General features: G+C 45.4%; 1 protein-coding gene across 2 annotated transcripts in view; it reads left to right on the plus strand.

Annotated features, from left to right (window-relative positions):
- The window catches only part of STX8 (syntaxin 8), a 1,246,356-nt gene that overhangs the window by 915,220 nt on the left and 312,397 nt on the right, over nt 1–18,739 (plus strand). The window contains exon 7 of one of the 2 annotated variants that reach the window (XM_086930625.1): nt 7,890–8,007. In XM_086930625.1, the coding sequence (XP_086786751.1) occupies nt 7,890–8,007 (118 nt within the window). The remainder of the gene's footprint in view (nt 1–7,889; nt 8,008–18,739) is intronic. The other variant, XM_086930626.1, reaches the window with a different exon arrangement.

Raw genomic sequence — 18,739 nt, forward strand, 5'->3', positions numbered from 1 at the left:
GCTGCTTCCAGCCCCTTCGGGCAGCCAACCCCACATTGCTCATAACCTTCGGCTGTGTACGGTGTGGAATTGCGGCCAGGCCCTGGGTTTAACCTCTCATGCCCAGGCAACAGCCTTTTGTCATGCCTGCCATGGGGATGGCTGCAGGCCAGGCCCTTTGCTCAATTCCACTGCACAGGCACCATGCGCAGCAGGGGGTTGGGTGCAGGACCTGTATGTCATTTTAAGTAAGGTAGACCTACTGACTTTGTCAATGGGTTAGAAGACCAAATTAGCAAAAGTGGACTTAATGGCTTTGTGAAGGGGTCAGGTTATTAACATATATTAATCACATGTATTGCCTTTGTTAAAAAAGCACCAATATTTACATTTACATTTATTTTTTATTAATTTACACAGTATAATAAAAGTAATTGAAAAAGTTATACTTTAAAAAAAAAAAAGCATCAACATGTTTTAGTTTCTATTTTAACATTTTTCAAGCTACAAAATGCAGTCATTAAACCCACCATAAGGTGGCTCTGCAATTCAGCTGAAGAGGATAGTGCTCCAGCTAAGAGCGCTTTAAAAACATACAGTAAACTCTCCTGTGGTCATAGATTTAATGACCCAGGAGATGTATTGTTTTTTAATAATGTTGCTGGGAGGCTGCTGCCCTCTTTGCAGCCCCCCCCCCCCCCAACATCAAAAACAATGTTCAGTGCTGCCCCAGCCTTCTATAGGGCACCATTTGTTAGGTAATATAGTCTTTCGGAATGCCCCAAGGCATTACAGGGCGCTTCTTAGTAGGAGTAGTGAATAATAAATGAGTGGCTCAGCCTGCTCACTTATCACTTGTGCGTCACTTTTTTGTGGTGTCCCCGTTCCAACTGGTCCCACCAGGGACATTCACAGATTTGTTTTTCATTGTGGACCACTGGGGCTGGGGAGCTCTAGGCCTCTCACGGCCCGCTGGCTCTCCACAAGGAGCCCCATTTCAGGAGTCGGCTACTTTTTTATATTTAATTCTGGGGGGCCACAGTGCCCATCTGGGGCACCCACACCATTAATTTTGTTGGTCGCCGCTGGGGGGCACTCGAGGGCCACTGAGGCCTGGCTTGTTCCATGTCCAGCTGATGCCTGCATCCTCTTTTTATTTTTATTTTATTTCACAACCGGCCCCTCATTGGGGTATGCGGGGGATACCCATGGCCACTGTAAGAATACCAGTTTCCCTGCCTGCACCCATTCTGGGTTCAGCAGGAGCTTTACTCCTATCCCCTGCGATCAGTTTTCTTTTGCTCCTGCTGGACAGGAGCAATTATGTGTTTTTCCCTACCTGAGAACTTGGTCAAGGAAAATGAATTTAGCTTCCACCTGGCTGGAGCAGCTGTGTACTCCTGCTGGGTGGGAGTACATTCTAATTTCCCAGGACAGCATCCCTAAAGTTTTCTGGGCCATAAAATGGCCCCGGGAAGGGGGCTTTCTTCCTGCGCCAGGCCCTAGCCCACCCCAGGGGGTAATATTTTTAGAGAGTGGCAGCTCTTTGTTTTTCAATGTTTTTGTTTTACCATTGCCATTTTCTCTAATTTGCTGTAAAATAAAAGAAATCTTTCCCCGGGTCCGAAAATTCCTGTACTTGATCACACTGAGAATAGTGACTAGCGACGAGTGCCTATCATAACCCGCCTCTACTCCTAGCATTTCACGTGCAATACCTTGGCAGGGGATGTGTTCCATGATGTCCACAGCTTTTTTTAATGTTTTTTATTTTGGCCTTGATCTAAACTTACCCTTGTCAACACTAGTTTCAGGAATTGGGTTATTTATTTCTTAAGCAGCACAATGCATACAGCCTTGAGGATTGTTTTCATACATAGGGAACATAGCCTGCCAGTGCTCAATTAGTCCACGCATTGCAGGTGTTTCTTGCTTTGGCACAGGCTCAGCCTCCCTCCCACCAGCCCTGTCATCCCTCCTGGAGCTCATTACACTTGCTCTCAATACTTGGCCTTCGGCAGAAAATCTTTGCAGAGTAGGACTGCTGTGTTTTTGGATCACCCAACTGTCACCCCTCCATTTTAAGAAGCCCCAAATAGATGATCACAGCAAAAATGAGAGATCAGAAAGCTCCTGTTGAACGCTGTGATTTATATAGGAGGACAAAGGAGATGAGTAGAGACTGATATTTTGCAGTTTCATGATATTTTCCTATTTCTTCTGTTTTCAACATTAAGGAGTGAAATACTTTGGCAACCCTGAAGCAAGCCTCCCCCAAGCATTACTTGTGTGTGTGTATGCTGCCTTTTCCCTTGCAGGCTCCCCACTCAGCAATAGTGAGTGTTTAATTTCGGGCGTTTGCTACTTTGTTGCCCTTCCTTGCATGGTGATGCACATATGGTAGTTGTGTTTTTTTATTTCCGTACACGATGTTAAATTGGTTTAAGTTTATATTTCTTCTTTCTTCCACAAGTAGATTCAGGTTCGTACACTCCTGGTCTGGCATAACCATTGCAAATCACGCACAGTCCACCCGAGCATATGCTGATACCATCATCATCAAGAGTTTCATCATGCTAAGCTTCTTATACGTTTGCCACGAGTACTGGTGTTGTCACCATGATGCATAAAAGTTACAGAGCAAGCATTTACAATGGTTTTCCAAAAACAAGCACTTAGCGTGCTTAGTAACGCGATTCTTTTTTCCCCTTCTTGTTTTCTTCTCCCCCTTCCCCCTCCACGATGTAGATCGCTTGTGATAAAGACTTTGATTAAAACAAGATACTGTGTGAATACTAAATCACCAACTGAATGCCTTTTGTTAACATTATAACTTATTGAACGTTTACAGGTGCTTCTCTTTGCCACTTATTATGGTACATTACTTCACTGTACTAACCACCATAGTGTTTGCGGCTCTTACTGGGAATATAACGGTTCATTTGAGTGATCAGACTACCTCCAATACTGACGCTTGCACATTACACTTTGGGGATTGCTCTTCAAACCTACAAACTCTTTACTTTTCTGGTCACATGTTCAGTCTGGGATTGCACTACTCCTTTTCTTCCTAGGGGTTTGGACTTTTTAGACTTGTCACAGTCATTTCCAGTACTTACTTTAAGGATTTCACTGTGGTTTTCAGACCTATAGTTTTTTATTATGTGATCTTTAAGACAGACTCTGGTAATATACATTCTATCAACGGGTAGACCTTGTTATTTATTATGTTATCTTTAATACAGACTCTGGTAACATACATTCTATCAACGGGTAGACCTTGTTATAATTTTCTGTTGTATCACATTGCAGACTTGATAAAGTCCGCCAGGATGAAACGTGTTGTCTGCTCAATTCTTCTTGGCTGTTCATCTTTCTACATCAACAGTTGTGAAAACGTGCCAATTCTGCGAATAACAATAAATGTTATTGCTGGATTCAATCCAGCCTTAAAGAGACTCTTTACTAATATTTTTTTTTTTTTTTTTATTTTGAGTAATATAAACCTCAGGTAAACAGGCGTGGTACAGATCCATTTTGAAAACATTTTGTTCTTCAGCACACATAAGCGCGGTCAAAATCACAAGCACAGTACATTGCATTATTACATCACTATGTTCATTATCCTATTGTGAACCCCGCTCCCCCCACCCTTTTACTCCACATCAGAATCTTCATCTTCTTAATCTGATGGAGGATCACAAATGTCACCTCGAAATTTATTCCACGTTCCCCAGATTTTACTCCACTTTTTGGGGCATCCCGATTAATTATTGCAGATTTCTCGGCTATCATGATAGTATCCATATCTCTCCCCCACACAGTCAGGGTAGGCGCCTCCAGCACGCCCCATTTCTGGGCAATGTTCCTCTTAGCAGTCTTAATACACAGCGTAGCCCAGCCCTGAGCCAGACGATTCAAATCATTTGGTTCCCATACGTTTAATAAGCATCGTCTCGGTTCCGGTACTAGGGAAACCCCTTCTACCTGTGAGATCGTCCTCATCACCTGTCTCCAATACTACCTTATCCTAGGGCAATCCCATATAGTATGGAAAAATGTACCTTCCTCTCCGCAACCTCTTAAACAAAATGGGTGCAGTGATATGCCAATCTTAAGCAGGGTGTGTCTAGTGTAGTATGTGCGGTGCATTATTTTCAGATGCACAAGCCTAAGTCTAGAAGGTATGCCCACTTCCCGCGGAGAGGCCAGTGCCTCCTGCCACTCAGACTCGTCAAGGTCTCTCACATCGTGGGACCATTTATCACGCAGTGAACCTGTCGGGTCCGGCATATTATTTATCTATTTACGGTAGGTGAGGGAAGTGGCTTTCTTCAGCATATATTCTGTGAGCAGTCTATCTTCCAGAGGTGAAGCTTCCGGGACCTCTGTACCAGGGGGCAACGCTGACATCAGGGCGTGTCGGATTTGCACGTAGCAAAATCGTTCCCCACTCGCCATTTCATAGTCTTGTTGGAGACTTTAAAACAATACCATTTCACCATTGTGCCAAAGGTCTCCCACCGTGGAGATGACCATGTCATCCCATTTGTCGAAACCTCTGGTATTACGGAGCTTGCCTAGACGTTTAATGTCCCACAAGGGGTAAGTTGGGTCTGGACCCCGCACCAGCCGAGCTTGGCTTGAGCAGAATGCCAAAGGACCAGTGTGTGTCTAAGAGGACCGAACAATGTCAGTTTTTTATCGTAGAAATCCGATAACATACCTCTTGTGCCTAGGAGTGCCCTATCTGCCTGGAATGCCGGGTCATCCTGCAGAGCATGCAGCCATTGATTAATTATCTCCACTGCTCGCCTGGTCAGTGTCTGCTGTTATAATCGTCCGCCAGGCCACTGGATGCCGTCTGCGAGGGGTCCCAACCCCTGAGGCACTGTCGCCAAAATGAGCGGTGTCGGAAGACCGTTATTGATCAGCACTATGGAGGGGGTTATCACAGCGGCGCCTCCAGCGATTCGACTCCCTCGGTATCTCACCCGTGAGACTGCCCGCTATCCCCTTTTATTGCTCATCTGACATATGCCATGTATCCCAGCTGTAGCCCACTGGTTTCGTACTGTATGACTGAGGCAGTACTGTTGTCGGGGAGCTAGATACCCCGTGTCCGGGCGTCTCGCCAGAAATTATGGCCGCTTATGCATCGCAGTCGGGTCGCTCACGGTAGGGCTCCGAACCAGTCCGGGTCAGTGCTATTAGTGTCTCTTTGAGGCCTCAGCAAGGGAGAGACGCCCACGGCTTCATAAGGTGTCCATCAATATTGCGGAATGCCAAACCCCAGGGCGTTCCTTTCTGCAGGGTCGGACATAAACAGTCTATTTGCCCTAGACTGCCCCTATCACAATGTGGTCCTCATGTGCCTCACTCCGATCATACCACAGGCCAGGATTGCCACCTCCGCAGACACTCATACTAGTTTTCCCAGTAGGGGATCATCCAGCACCTCACAATCTCTTGGCGTAGCAGCCAGTCTTCAAAATTTAGCCCCCGGCTTCCAATAGTGGGGCTCCGGGCCTACCGGGGTCAGGCGCGTCTGTGGTCTCTCTCACCCAGTCAGATCAGCGGGCTGACATGTAGCGTGGTCTCTCTCCACAGCGTGAGTGGTATGGTCCCGGGGCTCACCCCAGGGGTGCCCCGACCTCCGACTGCACCACTGGGCCAAGTGTTTTTTCCGATCCGGTCTTCAGTGCCCTGTAGGTGCCCACTTCTCCCCTCAGCAACCAGACACACCAGCTGCTGCCGTTAGTTAGGGGGGACCAAGTTCATATGTGGTCCCGACAGGAAATGTCCCCCTTGCATCCGCCTTTTGTTCCGCTCTGTCTTCCCGCCGCTCTGCAACTCCAGGCCCCGGCTTACACCACACCAGCATGCCGCACTCCGCAGCTGCCAATCCTACGATCCAGGGGGGCACAAAGATTCGCACCGGCAGCCTGCCCCACTCCAACGCAACTCCGATTCGGGATTTTGGGGCTTCAAGCACAGTAGAGGGGCACTGCACGGGTGCTCCAAACCCCGGCTCCACCACGTCACAATTCGAGTCCCCGGCTTTCACCTCACGTGCAGGCCGCAATTTTCAAACACCTATATTTTGCTCCATGGAGCACTTGGAGTCCTCAGCGTTGGCCTGTCCTACGCCGCTTCACCTCCGATCACGAGCTGTGGGCTCTGGGTATAATATAGAGGTCGGATTAATGAGCAGATTACTGGGGAGTTAGTCTCGGCCTCGGAGTCCCTCTAGTCTGCGGCCATCTTGTCCGGCTGCAGGCCACGCCCCTTTTTACTAATATTTTTAACAATTCTATACTCAGCCTGGTGTGTGCTCCATCCTTTTTTGCTTCAAACCGTATTAGCATCTCAACCTTGGTTCAACCCATACTTTACACCTTAGGTAGGGTGTTTTTGTATTGTTTAAGCACCACTACCTTGTTGAAACTGTTATCCGTTTTAATCATGTCTATTGTGGTATGTTATTTGTCATACAAGTTATGACGAAGTGCAACCATCTGGAATCACAGCAACCATTGTAATAGTAGGTATATTGGTGAATGTTGGCACTCCTCTAATAGAGTACTACACAATTTCTATAGATCAGAATGTATCCTTATAGACATGATTGTGTTCAATGATGACAGGGACAAACTTGTCACCAAACTGTCCAAACAAGAAGATGTAATACCCTCCAACGCTAACTGAGTCTCAGAGGAGTGAACGCCTGAGACAGAAATTGATGACATAAGAAAAATCTAAAAAAACGAAATAAATCTCCAAAAATCTCTTTCTGGTGGTATGCCACCATTTTGTAAAAAATACTATGTACGCAAAAGAGTCCAAAAAGGAGTTAGAATCTGTATTTTTCTGTTGTTTGATGAGGGGATTTATTAGCAGAATTGGAATATCTTTCACATCATTTAGCATACAGTGTGATAGAAATACTGATCATACATGTGGAGAGGATACTGGAATCTTTATTTATTAAGATCAGCAAGATAGAACATGAGATCAAAGACCTCAGCTTGACCAAAACCACTAATAAGAATGAGGTCATATTACAAGACGTCCTGCGGTCACTGATTGGTAATGACTGTAGATGGTTCAGGCCGACTGTAGATGGTTCAGGCCGACATCATTTCTACACCTGTTGTGGAAAATGAAAATGAATAAGTGCGAGGAGTTGGAAGGTCGAAGTAGAAGCTGACAGGAAAGAAGCCAGTGAGGGGCCTGTAGTAGGGAAGGAAATGGACATGACAAGATAAGTGGGTTATGATCTGTGTGTTAAAGTCTGAAGGTTAAGTAGCTATTTAGTTGGGGATTAGAGAGCCATCCAACAGGTCGATTGGAGGAAATAGGCGAGAAGAGGAAAAGGTTGAAAAGCCCATGAGTAGAGACGTTTAAAATGTTTTTTTTTAATTTAGGAGGGCCATGATTTAGCCTGAGAATGCACGACAGTGCTAATGTAGTTGAGAGAACTGCTAAGTCAAGTAGAATTTTGGTTACTGGGAAGAATGGTGAGGTTGTATATTATCAATGGTTAGAAGTTAACAGCAGACTCATCATAGAATGGTTCTGATAATCAAAGACAACTTTAGCTCTTAAAGAGGACGACACAAAGTTTCCTTAGTAAAACAGTACAATAGAGAACATTAGCACAGGTATACATGGAGGGCAGATTGAAAGACAATAATTAAAATACGTCAGGAAATGGGTCATTATTATTATTGTTTCTTTTTTGAGTTCTAAGCACCCATATCCTCTTTTATCTAGGAATAGACAACAGACCTTTGATGCCCACTGGTGCATCCTTCTCCCAGTATCTACAGAGGACCATGAAATCTAGAAAACGAAGCTTAAAAAAGTAACAAAACTGCATGTGAACATCATACTTTTTTCTTTTCCAGAAATTATCGATGATCTCACAAACTTGGTTGAAAACACAGATGGAAAAATTCGCACCCAGACAAGGCACATCAAGATCGTGGACAAGAAGTCGACATCTTGCGGTATGGTTCTCATTAGGTATACTGAAATGGGATGGTGATTTGATCTCCTAAGTACTGGAGACGAGGAAAATTTAATTTTTTATTCTACTTCTTAATGAGTAGTTGGTTTTTGAATCAAGTGGGGTTTCTGAGTACCTTTGTTAATGACATATAATGTTGACATATGTCTTTTGACGTGTTGAGTGCACAGCAACGAACAGAATAACCACCAACCTGATGGGGAGTATACCGGGCCATGGTGCTGTTTAAAAATCAACTCATAGATTTTCCTACTTAGAAGAAGCAAATGTATATGGTCAGAGACATCATTGTGTCATCATACAGTGTTCACATTTACAGGCTCATTCTGGGTGATGCGGTTATATTTTGTGCAAAAAAAACGCCCAGGGGATGTTAACTGTTGCTTGTGCCATTTAAAAAAAAAATGCAACCCTCGCTGGGGGAATCACTTTTTTGATCCCGAGGACCAGCAGTCTACTGCTGTAGCTGTTGAACTGAATTCCGCTTGAGAGATGTATATGCTTGTCAGACAGTGCCATCCCATAGATACTGTGTGATCTTTTCCCTGAGCCTGGGGGGAATCGGGTGTTACTTGACTCAGTTCATGTGAGTCACAGCTGTTTACCTCTGGCATCCTATTAACCTGATTATGGGACTCAAAAGTGATAATGAGTTACACCCTTTTAATACTTGTCTGTCAGGATGGCGAATATGAGCAGTCCAAGGCTTATTTAGGAAGGTTGTATGGGATTAGAAGCTCCTCACTCAATAAATATCAAATATCAACGATTAATTCACTGTCCACCTAGTTCTTTGGTTTATTAAAACAAAAGTACTTTATTAGTCCTTGCATAATTAGAAATACTGAGCGTAATCAGCCAATCTTAGGGGTACTAATAGGAGCAGTACCCACATTACTGTCAGGGTTAGTCAACAATGAAACAGTACATTGGCTCTTTAACTTAGGAAAGGAGATATCTGTGTTCCATAGGGTAGCTCCTGTAGCTCAGTTCACTCACAGTCACTCGATAGTCCCAGCAAATTGCTCGTCCTCCCACCCTCCTCACTATCTGGGTTTGCCCATGTTCTTGTTGTATTTTATGAGCAAAACATGCATGACTGTGTCGCTGTCAGCCTGAGCATGATTCCCTGGTGGTGTGCACCCGGCACATCCTACTGTGAGAAAGTGATGCAGTCTCTGTCTCGGCCAAGCTGATGTGTTTCCGTTCTTGTGATGCACCTGCTGATAAGGTCAGTGGTGGCAATACCAGTGAAGAGAAGGCTGTGTTTGTCCAAGGTGCATGTGTTCCTGGCAGTTATGCAACTCGGGCCCAGTCACAACCTGCTACCCAAACAAGATAGGTGCTCACCCTTGGTCCCAGTATCTGATAGAAACATCTAGCCGCAGATTCCTTACTTTTGAACTTCCAGGCATCAGACTGGATCCAGGAGAATTTTGATAACAGTACCCCTGCGGGCCAATAAGTGTTGTCAGTCGACTCCGCGCGATGTCGTAGTCATCGGGTTCGTCTTTGTGACGTCCACGTCGTCTATATATGTGCCCCCCCTTGCGGTGACGTCCATTCCTTTCTTTCCACGCCAGCCATCGCAGATCCGTCGAAGAAAGCTACCTCTCACTTTTCACAAACTTTTAAAAAAGTTTTATCAACTTCTTTTGCCGTGGTAGGTATATCTAGTAAGAAAACCTCTGGGTTCATGCTGTGCGGTGATTGTAACTGCGCTATGTCAGTCACCGACCCTCGTTTGGTGTGTCTCTGGTGCTTGAGCACGGCCATAACACAAACTCGGGCTCCGATTGCTGGGCCATGGGGCTGAAGTCTTTGAGGGAGCGGTCCCTAAAGTGGATCGCGGCCTGGTGTTTGACACCACAGAGGTTGCCTCGTCAATCTCACTCTCACTCCTGGTCCGGGTTGAGAGGAAGGTCCGAACACCGCTCCAGGGGGGTCGAAGACTTCTTCCTTGAAGTTATCACTGCCAGGTAAGAAGCACCACAAAAAGCACAGGAAGTCAAAGCGTGCTTCGACTTTGCCCCGTCCGTCGGGTCGAAACGTAGAAGCCTCGGCATTCGAGGCCCTGCTCCGCGGAGCGGGTGCCTGGGTCGACTCCTCGTTTCCCTCCCTTTCTAGGTCTGGGAGCGTCCCCCACCCAATTAAAAGAATTTCTTGACGCCTTTTGTGCCATATTTAGGGAGCCTGACCCTGCCACCCTGCAGGCTCAGCTGAAGGAGATCCCGTGGGTTCCCCACCTTTTGCAACAGCCCCACAGCTTCCTCTTGGATCCATCCCTGGATCTGGACTGACGCAGGTCGTACCTCTGCGACCTTCCCCGGTGCCGCGTCCGACGCCGAGGCCCTCTGCGTCGCCGGGGCCTCCACCACCATCATTCCAGATGACACGGAGGCGGTCGGGCATCCACCGACACGGAGACCAGCGCCGACAGAGACGTACAGCTCCATGCTGTTCAACCTGCCCTATTCTGAAGGGTTAGGCGTGGATGATGAAGATCCCTGAGGAATCCTGCAACCCAATCAAGTCCTGGACTGGTATGAGGACCTGGTGATGCCAGCAGCCTGGACACCTCCCCAGATTCTGACATGCTGTCTCCCCCTAACCTGGCTACGTAGGTGGGAGTGTCATTCACAGTAGTGGTGCATAGGGCTGTGGAGGTCATGGACCTGCAGCTTCCTATGATGGCAGTCAACATCCTCATGGAGGTCCTGCAGCCGGGTGTCTCCTCTTCAACAAGGCCTTGACAGATGTTCTATTGGGCACCTGGTCCAAGCCTAGGACAGGGGGAACCTGTGAATAGAACCATTGCCTGCTGCCTTTGCCTTGCACCAGGCAATCCAGCTTTCGTCTCTATCCACCCAAAGAGCTTGGTGGTCCAAGCCTCCACTTCCGCACCTCCGGACAGGGAATCCAAAAGTCTGGACAGCTTATGTAAGAAGATCTTTTCTTCCACCAGCCTAGCATTGCAGTCAGTAAACACCAAATGGCTCTTGGGCCTTTACTACCTCCTTCACCGTAAAACCTTCCTAGTCCAAACCTTCTGGATCATGGATGCCCAGTTGGTGACAGAATACACCATCACCTCCACCACTGGCGAGATATCATCTCAAACAGGTGGGTGCTGCAAATAGTCTGAAGGGGCTACTCCCACCTCTTTGAGTCTACCCCTCCCACCAAGCCTCCAACTTACGATCGGCTGACAGAGGATCACATTGCCTTACTCCATGAGGAATTCAAGACTCTTTTGGCAAAGGGAGCTATAGAGAGGGTCTCCTGGCCAGAAATAGGCTGTGGTTGCTATTCCTGATATTTTCTAGTTCCAAAGAAGGACGGAGGCCTTCGTGCTACCCTGGAGCTCAGGGCCCTCAACTACTTCCTCAGAAATTAGAAGTTGAAGATGCTCCCCCTTGCTCAGGTCGTGTCTTCCCTAGACCTGGGAGACTGGGCGGTAGAGTTGGACTTTCAGTACGCCTATTTCCATATTCCCGTTCTGCCAGCCCATTGTCCCTATGTGCAGTTTACACTGAGCCACAAGTAATTTCAGTTTACTGTGCTCCCCCTTGGTGTCACCAGTGCTGCAAGGTGCTGGCATTAGTCGTAGCCCAACCGCAGAGATCCGGGGTCCCAGTCTTCCCTTATCTCGATGACTGTTAGTTGAAGGCAGGCTCATCCCAAGCAGTCCTCTCTCACCACCAGATAACGGCAAACCTCCTGCATTCGCTCGGGTTCATTATCATCGTGCTGAAGTCACACCTGACACCCTCTCGAACCCTCCATTTAATTGGAGCCATTCTGGACACTGTACAGTTTCAGGCTTGTCCTCCTGAGCGATGAGTCCATGGTATTCAGGCTATGATACCAATGTTTCCGCCTCTATCCTGATTTTCGGTGAGAATGACTCTATGGCTGTTGGGACTCATGGCCTCCTGCATCCTGGTAATGGACCATGCCAGATGGCACATTCGGGCTCTGCAGTGGAACCTGAAGTTCAAATGGGCAACGCATTGGGAAAATCTCACAGACCTAGTTCAGATATTGGGGGGACTGCTAACGACCTGAGATGGTGGCTAATAAACTGCAATTGGGTCCCAGGCAGACCCCTCTCTCTTCCCCACCCAGATCTCACAGTAGTGACAGATACATCCCTTTTGGGATGGGGCGCCCATCTGGGAGAGGTGGAGATCAGAGGACTCTGGTCTCCGGCGGAAGTCAAGCTCCATATCAACCTGTTGGAGCTTTGTGCGATCCTTTTTACCGTCCCTCAAAGGAAGGCTGGTTCAGGTGTTCACGGAAAACACTACCGGCTTGAGGTACTGTTATGTTAATTAATTTATAGAGCGCGTCTGTTACCCGAGGGTGTCCTGGCGCAATCTGCCATCCTGAGGAGAAAAAAATGAGTAGCACGGTCAGGAGATGGTTCTAGAATAACCAGGTTTAAAGCATTTTTCTGAATGGAAGCAAATCTGTGCAACTCCTCAGATAAAAGGGGAGCTGGTTCCACAGTTTTGCTGCACCCACCACAAAGCTTTTACCCCCCCAACGGGCTTTTTTCACTGGTGGTACTCTCACTAATTTTTGAGCTGATGAGCGCAAAGGTCTAGTTGGTAAATACCATTGAAGTTGGTCCTGTAGGTAGCGTGGTCCCTGATTCTGAAGTGACTTGATTTGAAGTGTACTCGTTGTCTCACAGGCAACCAGTGAAGTTTGCGGATTTCACTAGAAATAGGGGAGAATTTAGGTATGCCTGAAATCAGCCTAGCAGCTGTATTCTGCAGCATCTGTAGCCTATGCAACAGCCTCTCTTGGATGTTTAAATAGAGGCTGTTGCAATAGTCCAGTCTTGACATAACCAGTGCCGTAACCACCGTCTGTCGACTCTCCTTAGGCAAGAAAGTGAGGATTTTCTTAGTAGTTCTGATAGTAAACATCGTGGATGACACCACAGCATTAACCTGTTTTCTCATGTCCAATCTGTCATCCAAATACACTCCCAAGTTTTTCACTTGTGTGGAGGGTACAGGCAGAGGTCCCAAAGAGTCCGGCCAGCATTCTGGGGTCCACATGTTAAAATCATTACCAAATAGAATAACCTCAGTCTTATCTGAGTTTAATTTAAGACAGTTACTGGCCATCCATGATCCAACTGCTTCCATACAATTGTGTAGCTTGTGGCTAACCACCCCTTCTAGTCCTGGAAGGAGGGATACCACTATCTGGGTATCGTCCGCATAAGAGGTAAGATGGAATCCAAAAGATCTTATCAATGGAGCCAGGGACGATACGTACACGTTAAATAGGGTTGGACTTAATGATGATCCCTGAGGGACCCCACAGGGAAATTGAAAAGGGGCCGAGCAAAACTCTCCAAGTGCTACTATCTGCCTATGATCAGAGAGGAAAGACTTTAAGACCTTCCAGGCAAAATTCTTTACTCCGCAGGCTGACAAACGGTCCATCAGAAGATCATGATGGACCGTGTCAAACGCTGCTGAGAGATCCAGCATAATTATTGCTGCTTTACCCCCCTGATCCAGAGTTTTCCTAATCTCGTCCGTAGATTTTTAGAGGGCGGTTTCTGTACTGTGACCCTCCCGGAAGCCATATTGCGTACAGTCAAGCACCTCAGCGTCATGCATGTAGCTGCTCAGATGTCTATTAATCCATTTCTCCAACATTTTGGCTGGGAAAGGTAGGCAAGAGATTGGTCTGAAGTTGCGAACATCTGTTGAGTCCAGATTCGTTTTTTTAGCAACGGGATCAAGGAGGCCGTCTTCCAATATGCTGGAAAGTTGCCCACCCCCAATACCATAATAACAAGCATTTACAATGCAATAGGTCTCGCAGCATTTAAGTTTGAGTTATTGGCATTGTGTATGACAATGCGTTGCATAAAATGTTTAGCAAACTTTGAATTGGTGAGCAGTGTGAGTGTGTGCAAGAGTATGCTGTTGCTCATAGCTGTTATTGGCAGACTGTGAACAGACAGACAGTTCTGAAGACTGCTTGACACTTTTTGTCAAAGAGAATGAGTGGTTCTTTAAGGAACTACTGTTAGATCTCAGCAGACAGAGAGGTCGGGAGGTAATGGGAGAAAGAGGCATGAAACATTTGACAGTAGTGGATAAGAGCTGACATTTTCATCAGCCCATTACCCGCTCTGTCCATTTCATAACTACGTTTCTGTTAACTGTCTGACACTCAATGTATATGCTTACAAACCAGCCTATTCATCCATTCACACTCCCCAGTCTACCCACTGACCCATCCATGTATCTGTGGTCTGCATACCCACCAGTGTATTAATCCAGTCACACTTACAAATCTATCCACTTATCTCTGCATCTATGTCTAATTCTCTCTTATGTCTGCATAGCTATCAGTCTATTCATCATTCACATACCCAGGTCTATCCACTTATCTATAAACCTGTTTATGTAGATTACTCTCTTGTGTCTGCATATCTACCAGCCTATTAAACCATTCATACACCCCGAGGTATCCACTTATCCATCCGTTTATGTATGTTACTCTTATGCCTGCTCATCTGCCAGTCGATTCATCATTAACACACTCCAATCTGTTCACTTATTCCTTTACTTATATGTTACTCTCTTATGTCTGTGTATCTACTAGGTCAATTAATCCATTCACACACCTCAGTGCATTTACTAATCTGTCTATGTCTGTCACTCCAGCAATCTCCCTCTGCGCTCCCTCTATTTATGTGCCTATGTCTCTTCAAATCTATACAACTATGCACTCCATGCTATCCTTAGGTGTATGCCTATGTACATCTATCTATGCCCTCCAATCAATTCCTACAGTTATGTCTGACTACAGACGTCTCAGCACTTCACTTTATTTATCCTATGTATGACTATCTAATGTGTCTAGCTGCATCTGTCAGTGCACACCACTCTGTTTATCCATCTATTTATGCCTACCCACAAACTTCCATTTACACCTATGCACTCTGCTCTATTCATCCATATATGTGTAGCTGTCTACATCTATGTATGCACTCCACTCTGTTTATCCATCTATTTATGCCAATCTACAAACTTCCATCTACACCTATGCACTCCACTCTATTCATCCATATATGTATAGCTGTCTACATCTATGTATGCACTCCCCTATGTTTATCCATCTATTTATGCCAATCTACAAAATTCCATCTACATCTATGCACTCTGCTCTATTCACCCATATATAACTGTCTACGGCTATGTATGCACTCCACTCTGTTTATCCATCTATTTATCCCTATCCACAAACTTCCATCTACACCTATGCACTCCAATCTATTCATCCATATATGTATAGCTGTCTACATCTATGTATGCACTCCACTCTGTCTATCATCTATTTATACCTATCAATAAACGTGTATGTACATCTATGCACTCTACTCTATTCACCCATATATATCTGTCTACGACTATGTATGCACTCCACTCTATTTATTCATCTATTTATACATATCCATAAACTTCCATCTACATCTATGTACTCTTTCTAGTAATCATACATTTATATCTTTCTACATATATCTATGCATTTCACTCAATGTATCCATCCATACCTAGCCACATATGTATACATATATTTATGCACTTCCCTCCATGTATTTATCTATTTATGCCTATTTACATTTGTCTATCTAAATGCATCTGTGCACTCCCCTCTATTTATCCATTTATGCTTATCCACATGTCTGTCTTCATCTATGCACTTCGCTCTATTCCTCCACATATTTCATATCTTTCTACGTGTATAATCTGCACACTCCACTGTATTTATCCATATGTTTAGCTCTTTCTAGGTGTATCTGTTCGTCCATATATTTATATAAATCTACATATATCTGTGCACTCCAGTCTATTTATCCATCCATGTATACCTATCTACGTGTGTCTACATATATCTATGCACTTCACTCGATGTATCTATATATTTATGCCCTTTTACGTTTGTCTGTACATGATTCTGTGCACTCAACTCTATTTAGCCATATGTGTATGCCGATCTACTTATGACTACCTAAAAGCATCAATGCACTCCATTCTATTCGCCTGTCACTTGTACCTATCTACCCACGACTATCAACCCATTTATTCAACTATGTATCCATCTATTTACGCCTAACTACTTAGGAATACCTACATTTATCTGTGCACTATCTATGTATGCCTGTCAAGGTAAGTATAATGTAGCAGGCGCTGCACCCCAAATAGCGATAGAAAGCACTATATAAATGTTGCAATACAATACCTTTATCTATACTTTCAACTTCATTTATCTATGAATGAATTATTTGGTAGTTAAGCCCCTCTACGTGTATCTATGCACTCCAATCTGTGTATTTCTGTCCATACAACCCACTATTTACAGCTGTCACTTTGTCGTATTACCAGCTGATTTAAGAATCTATGCCCCGCTCAAATCGCCTCCTTGAAGAGGCAATGCGCGCGGCCGGCACTGTCTCCTGGGAAGCAGAGTCAGTAACAATAGATCTCGGCGAGTACAGTGCTTACGCACTGTATCGCTACGAGACCTAAAAAGGGGAGTCAGAGCCGTAATAAAAATTTGAGGGATCAATTTGGCTATTTTAATAGGGCAGGGGTCATAGGGGGAGCCTGATTTCAGATTTTGCAGAAGTGTAGCAGTATCAGTGTTGGCTAGCGGAGGGAATTCAGACAAAGCATACTGCATTTGTGAGGCCATGGTAATATCCATGCCTGGTTCATGAGAGAGACCATTGTTGGCATTATTAAAGGTTGAAAAAATGTCCTCAACTTTATCTAAAAAGTACTTGGGGATTTTGTCACAGAGTTCCTGGCTCTTTGCCACTTGTGACATATGAGGGTTGGCCAATTTACAGACAATCTTAAAAAGTTCTTTTGCTGAGTTTTCCGCTAGTTCAATTTGACTCGCAAAGTACTCTTGTAAGTAACAGTTGCTTATATGCCTGTATACTTGCTTTATGTTTTGTTTTGTCCTCTGCCTTATAGCCCTTCCTCCATTCCCGCTCACAGTGCTTACAAATGCATTTCTGAGCTTTTAGATTGGGGGTATACCAAGGGGCAGAAGGATGTATCCTTTTAGAGTAGTAGTGTTTTTTTGGGGTGAGCTTATCACAGGCTTCATTAACCCAGTCATTAAATCTGGTGATAGCTGTGTCAACCTCACCAACCAGAGAGGGCAAGGTGGATTCCAGGAGGTCTGACAAATCTTTGGCTTCAATCATGTTCCAGGCGCGTGTGTAGCTGGGTTTTGTTGTCGCTTTTACATGGTTCTGATTATCTACACAGGCTATCTCAAATAGAATGGCAGAGTGGTCCGACCACACTACTGGGTACACCTCCATCACAGATAGCTGTGGGTAATTTGAAAAGATCCCATCCAGCATATGTCCTGCTGTGTGGGTGGCCCCTTTAACTATTTGTAGGAGGTCAAGTCCATTCATGAGGTCCAATAACTCGTGTCTGTCTAAGTCTACAGGGTCTTCCAGATGGAAGTTAAAGTCGCCCATTATGGAGAAGGATCTGTCACTTATGCCTTCCTCCATCAGATTTCCCACTAAATCAATGAAGGATTTCTGCAGCCCTGGTGGCCTATATAACAGAATTCCTCTAAAATTCTCCTTGTGTGGAAGGAAGAGGGAGAAGCTCAGGGCTTCACATCCCCCATTGGTAATTGTAACAAACTGCAACAAACAGGGAGGAATGGGGCCTGGATCCTTTCTCAAGAGGCTTTGCGTCTCTGGACCTGGCTGGAACAAAAGGGCATTTTCCTGGTGGTTCAAGATCTGGCTGGTTCTCTGAAAGCCAGAACAGACTAACTCAGGCATCGGTACCGTGCGGATCACGAGTGCCGTCTCCATCCGGAGGTGATGCAAGGTCTCTTTCATCAGTGGGGAGAGCCTTGGTTAGATCTCTTCGCCTCTGAAGAGAACGCGTAATGGCAGCAGTTTTTCACTCTGTAGTTTCTCAGACGGCTCTCGCTCGGCAACTCTTTTTGCCGCTAGTGAAGCACAGGCTTCCAATGTGCCTTTCCGCCCAACCAACTCATACCAAAAAAGCTCAAGAAGATCAGGAGCGACTGGGCCCAAGTCATCCTTGTGACTCCAGACTGGACACAGAGAGTCTAGTATCCTGAGCTTCTGCAAATGAGCATCGATCCTCTGGTCAGGCTGCCTCTTCAGACACTCCACACTAAGACATCTTTTCTGCCTAAGGTAATAAACCTTTCCATCTGGCTCAATCTGTTACTCTGCCCACTTTCTATGCACTTCTGCATTCTTTTAAGGAAGAAGAGCATCTCCACCGTCTGGACCCAAATTGAGCATTATCATTTTACCTTGATTGTACCACAGAGTTTCGGGTGGACGACCAACTCTGCATAAAAATATGTTATGCCCTGGTGAAGAAACAGCATCTTGAAGGCTTTAGGGCCCATTCTACAAGGGTGAAAGCAGCCACTACGGCTCTCCTGCGTGGTGACCCTGTTTTTGACGTCTGCCAAGGGGCCACATGGGCATCTCTTTTTTTTAAAATAATATTTATTTTGACGAAACACATTGATCAGATAATTATGACAATACAAAAGGACTGCGGCTCAGGTGACAGACGTTACTTCAAAACATTATAATACGTAGCATCCATTACAATCATTCACAGTAATACAAACAATATTTCTTGCATTTGGGTGTGCCTT

Source organism: Lissotriton vulgaris, chromosome 7 (genome assembly GCF_964263255.1).
Source record: "Lissotriton vulgaris chromosome 7, aLisVul1.2, whole genome shotgun sequence".
In the NCBI taxonomy this organism is placed as follows: Eukaryota; Metazoa; Chordata; class Amphibia; order Caudata; family Salamandridae; genus Lissotriton; species Lissotriton vulgaris.